General features: G+C 52.3%; 1 protein-coding gene across 1 annotated transcript in view; it reads right to left on the bottom strand.

The window, feature by feature from the left end:
- Positions 1-106: 106 nt before the first annotated feature.
- Positions 107-3,504, bottom strand: part of Ell (elongation factor for RNA polymerase II) — a 51,973-nt gene continuing 48,575 nt past the window's right edge. Inside the window, exons 9-12 of the mRNA XM_031340133.1 lie at positions 1,587-1,647; positions 1,305-1,476; positions 922-966; positions 107-832 (exon numbers count right to left, since the gene is read on the bottom strand). Of these exons, the coding sequence (XP_031195993.1) occupies positions 716-832; positions 922-966; positions 1,305-1,476; positions 1,587-1,647 (395 nt within the window). The 3' untranslated portion in view covers positions 107-715. The remainder of the gene's footprint in view (positions 833-921; positions 967-1,304; positions 1,477-1,586; positions 1,648-3,504) is intronic.

Here is a 3,504-nt window from a genome sequence, read left to right as displayed (position 1 = left end):
TCTGGGCGAGGCAGGTGCCTTCAGGCAGCCAGGCTCTTTGGAAGCCACCCAAAGACACCCTCATGGTTTAGAAAAATAGACATCTGTATTTGACATTCTCTCCCTGCCCTACAGCTGTAATAGCGAGCGACCCTGTGGCCCTCACCACTTCCCTCTGAATGTGCTCAGAACCCAGTCACACCACATATACACGTACATACACAGACACATGCACACTAATGGCCCCTTGGATTTGGATTTGGGGTATGAGACGAGGCACAGTAAGAAAGCAGCAATTGGGGCCACAGGCCTGAGCCCTGGAGAAGGCAAGCAAGGTGCCACCCTCAGCACCCCCAAGTGGGACCCCAGCATGGAGGTGATTCCAAGACCCACAAATGTATGGAAGGACAAACAAGGCCAGCAGCACGGGACCACACAGCCACAGTGTGACATGAAGGACAGTGTGTTGGGGACTGAGGAGCACATGCTTCGGAGGCCGCTGCTAAGGGCTTTGGACACAGCCAGGAAACTGCAGCAACCTTGTCAGCTGGGGATCTGAAGGCAGCGGGGCCTGGCACTCACTGCTCACTCTCGCTTCTAACACTTGGAGGCGTGGGCCTTGGAGGAGGCACGGAGTAGAAAAGGTACAAAAATAGACGTCTCTGCGGCGGCTAAAGGGCCGAGTTCATAGAAAACTAGGAAAGGCAGGCGGAGTCGTCAGGACTGCCTGTCTGTGCTAGGGCCAGGCCTGGAGCTGCCGCTGGTCGTACTCTGCGATGAGTCTCTTAATGTGTGCCAGCTTGCGGTGCAGGTACTCGCAGCGTCGCTTCTCGCAGCTGTAGTTGGTATTGGTCTATGAGGGGACAAAGGGGCAGGTGAGACACATCCACCCGAGAGTCAGGCAGTCCTCCCCTCTCAGCACTGGCACTCTGCCTCACATACCTTTTTGATTTTCCTGTATTCCTGAAGAATCTGCCCACGGGTTGTCTGGGGGAAAACACAAGAATTAATGACGTCCCACTTGGGGAAGTGACCAGCTAGTAGGCAGAGTCCAGCCGCAGGAAGCAGGCAGCCTTCCTCCAGTTCTCCTGGCCTGTCTATTGCTCCAGGGTAGCAGGGGACACAATGGGGGAAGACACTGAAGCAGCCACACTAGGGAGAGGGAAATGGTCACCCCTGATGCCTGTGTGCTACAAGATGCATCACTCCTGGGGTTAGGACCCAGCCCAGGTCACATACCCTGACCCTGACCCAGGTCCCACTGCAGGGACTCATGGGCAAACCCTGCCCATGAATTACTGCCAACTCTGAGTGGCTTACAATACCTCGTACTCCTCAGAGCCCTGGCTCAGCTGTCTGAGCTGTGCATCGAGCTGTGTGAACCTGCGAGTGATCTGCTCAATCCGCGCATGCAGACTGCGGTACTCGCTGTATTCAGCGTTGAAGTCATTCTTGTAGCTCTGACGCTGCTCTGATGACGAGATGGCTGGGTATTTCCTGAAGAATAAGGGTTGCAGGGGCTCAGGGGCCACAGTGGGTGGCAGTATCTGGCTCAGATAGGGCCTAGATGGGCCTGGAATGGGGTACAGCCTAGGTAAGACACTCACAGCAAGTAGTCCGGGGTCTCTGACGAGGATGTGGGTTCACTGTCACAGGCTCCATTCTGATCTGCAGAGCAATGCATTCTTATTCCAGGGCCAGTGTTTGTGGGTTCAAGCCATGCTGGGTGGCCACATGTCAGCACCAGCAGTAGACCATGCACCAAGACCAGCTGGCTACAGTGGGAAGGCACTGTCTAGCCCACAGCCACATAGCCCAGTTATGCTGTGTCCAAGGGCCATTCAGGCAGGCCCACAGAACTCGCCCAGTATCTGGCTGTGTGGGGCATTGGCATTGGGCTAGACACAAACCCCAGCTACCCAGACAAAAGGCAAATGGTGGGACCTCTGGTGAATGACAGACGGATTGCAGACTTCACTGGCATTGCTCTTCACTTGAGGTCCCAGTCAGATCCTACTGTCCTTTGCAAGGTCTGACTCTGAGCCTGGGGATATAGGTACTTGCTTCCCTCAGTCAGCAGCTTTGAGGTCCCCATACACCCTATTCCAATCAAATCCTCTCAGCCTAACCCACTCCTGCTTCAGGGCCCCAACTCAAGGTACTAGTCTACAAGCTGTTGGCTCAGTGGCAGATGCTCACCGAGTGTGAGGCCCGCCTGGGGCCTGTCACCAGCAATGCAAAAAATTAAAAACAAAACAAAACAGGTTGGGAAACCTGCACTCTGGAGCTGATCCAGCTAAGAATGGTTCCACGGATACAGAGACAAGGTGGGGGAGAGGCCTCAAGGCTATGTTGAGGCGCTGCTGAACATGAGCAGAGTTACCCCAGGGGCTGGGCCTCAATGGAAGGAAGACAGTGTCCTGTGTGGCCAAAACATCCTGCCTAAGGACATGTAGGCCAGGTGGCCATTAACCACTTCTGACACCTGGAACCCATCTGTGTCTGGGATCTGTCACAGAGGTGTGCTGTGTCTGAGTTCTGTGACAGGCAGGTGTGTGCTGTATCTGTGATCTGTCACAATCTGGGGTGTGTGCTGTACCTGGGATCTGTCACAGAGCTGACTAGCTGGGGTGAGGCTGTGTAATTGTGTGCTCCTGTGTGCCCCTGTGTGTCCCCAAGACCCTCTAAAGTGTCCTCTGTCAGACAAAGTCCTCCTAGCAGTTGTGTGGTAGCTGCGCCTCTTGCAGACAGCACCAGGCAGGTGTGGCAGCTGTATGCAGAGCCCACAGTGGCCCCACCAGCCCCTGAAAGTCTTATAGCTACCTCAGCCACATGCAGCCACCTCTTCCACTAAGCAACTTCTAAGTGGTTCTGGGTGCCAGAGACACATCTAGTCATGGGTGTTGTGATCGTTTGTATATCTAAGACTTGCCTTGGTCATGGTATCTCTTCACAGCAGTAAAATCCTAACTAAGACAGAAGTTGGTACCAGGGACTGAGGTACTGCTGTGATAGGCCTGAGCATACTTTTGTTTGGAAAAATGTAGGTTTGAGGATTTTAGATTTGGAAAACAGTGGAATGCTTTAAATGGGGCTTAATGGGCCATCCTAGTAGGAAGGAATATGGAAGACTTTTTTACTGAGAGTGACTTGAACTGTGCACACCTGGTCCAAGAGGTTTCAGAGAAAAAAAAATTTCGATTTACGTGGCCTAGAGACTGTTTTTGTGGTACTTTGGTGAAGAATGTGACTGCTTTCTGCCCTTGTCTGAAGAGTTGAGTACCTGAGGTAAAGAGATTTGTGTTAATTGCACTGACAAAGGAAGTCTCAAACGCCCAGTGGAGACTTTGTTCTCTGGTTAAGTCTCATGAAGAGCATTTTGAACAAGCGTAGCAAGCTTAGAAAGGAAAACTATAAAATACAAAATATATGCTTTGAGTATTACAGAGCACAAGGAAGTGAAATGGCACTGGATCCTGTGTTCTAGGAGATAGTGGATTAATGGAGTGAAATGGCACTGAATCC

Source organism: Mastomys coucha, unplaced genomic scaffold, assembly GCF_008632895.1.
Source record: "Mastomys coucha isolate ucsf_1 unplaced genomic scaffold, UCSF_Mcou_1 pScaffold22, whole genome shotgun sequence".
NCBI lineage: Eukaryota > Metazoa > Chordata > Mammalia > Rodentia > Muridae > Mastomys > Mastomys coucha.
The sequence above is the reverse complement of the archived record's forward strand: the minus strand, read 5'-3'. Positions and strand labels throughout refer to the sequence as shown.